This window comes from Gregarina niphandrodes, assembly GCF_000223845.1.
Source record: "Gregarina niphandrodes unplaced genomic scaffold scaffold00001, whole genome shotgun sequence".
In the NCBI taxonomy this organism is placed as follows: Eukaryota; Apicomplexa; class Conoidasida; order Eugregarinorida; family Gregarinidae; genus Gregarina; species Gregarina niphandrodes.
This window is the reverse complement of record NW_011645773.1, coordinates 232525-233209: the sequence shown is the minus strand read 5'-3', so window position 1 is coordinate 233209 and position 685 is coordinate 232525. Positions and strand designations below refer to the sequence as shown.

At 57.4% G+C, this 685-nt stretch overlaps 1 protein-coding gene across 1 annotated transcript; it reads left to right on the top strand.

The window, feature by feature from the left end:
• Nucleotides 1–339: 339 nt before the first annotated feature.
• On the top strand, nucleotides 340–554 carry GNI_004180 (hypothetical protein; the record flags this gene model as incomplete). Its single annotated transcript, XM_011130246.1, has 1 exon — nucleotides 340–554. A coding segment is annotated over one exon (215 nt), but the record flags the coding sequence as incomplete, so codon positions are not given.
• Between the last annotated feature and the right edge of the window lie 131 nt (nucleotides 555–685).

Here is a 685-nt window from a genome sequence, read left to right as displayed (position 1 = left end):
GCCAAGACTACTCTGGACACTGCAGCCCACAAAGCCGATGATGCTAAAGACAACCTAGGCTCCCACGCCAAGTCTATCTGGGACACTGCCGCCCACAAGGCCGATGATGCCAAGGACAACCTCACCTCTCATGCCAAGACTACTCTGGATACCGCAGCTCACAAGGCCGATGATGCCAAGGACAACCTCACCTCTCATGCCAAAACTACCTTGGACACCGCAGCCCACAAGGCCGAAGAGACCAAGGACAGTTTTGCGTCTCGGGCGAAGGCTGGTTTGGACTCTGCTGCTGACAAAGTGAAGGCCGCAGTGGACACCGTGGCGGAGAAGTCGGTAGACATGAAGGACGGCATCGCCTCTGGAGCGAAGGCGGCAGGGGATGCGGTTGCGGAGAAGGCAGTGGACGTTAAGGACAACATCGCGTCTCAGGCCAAGACTACGTGGGACACTGCAGCCCACAAGGCCGAGGATGCTAAGGACAACCTGGCTTCTCAGGCCAAGACCACTCTGGATACCGCAGCCCACAAGGCCGATGATGCTAAGGACAACATCGCGTCTCAGTCTAAGACGACCATGGACACTGCAGCCCACAAGGCCGAGGATGCTAAGGACAACCTAGCTTCCCACGCCAAATCTATCTGGGACACTGCAGCCCACAAGGCCGATGATGCCAAGGACAATCTCA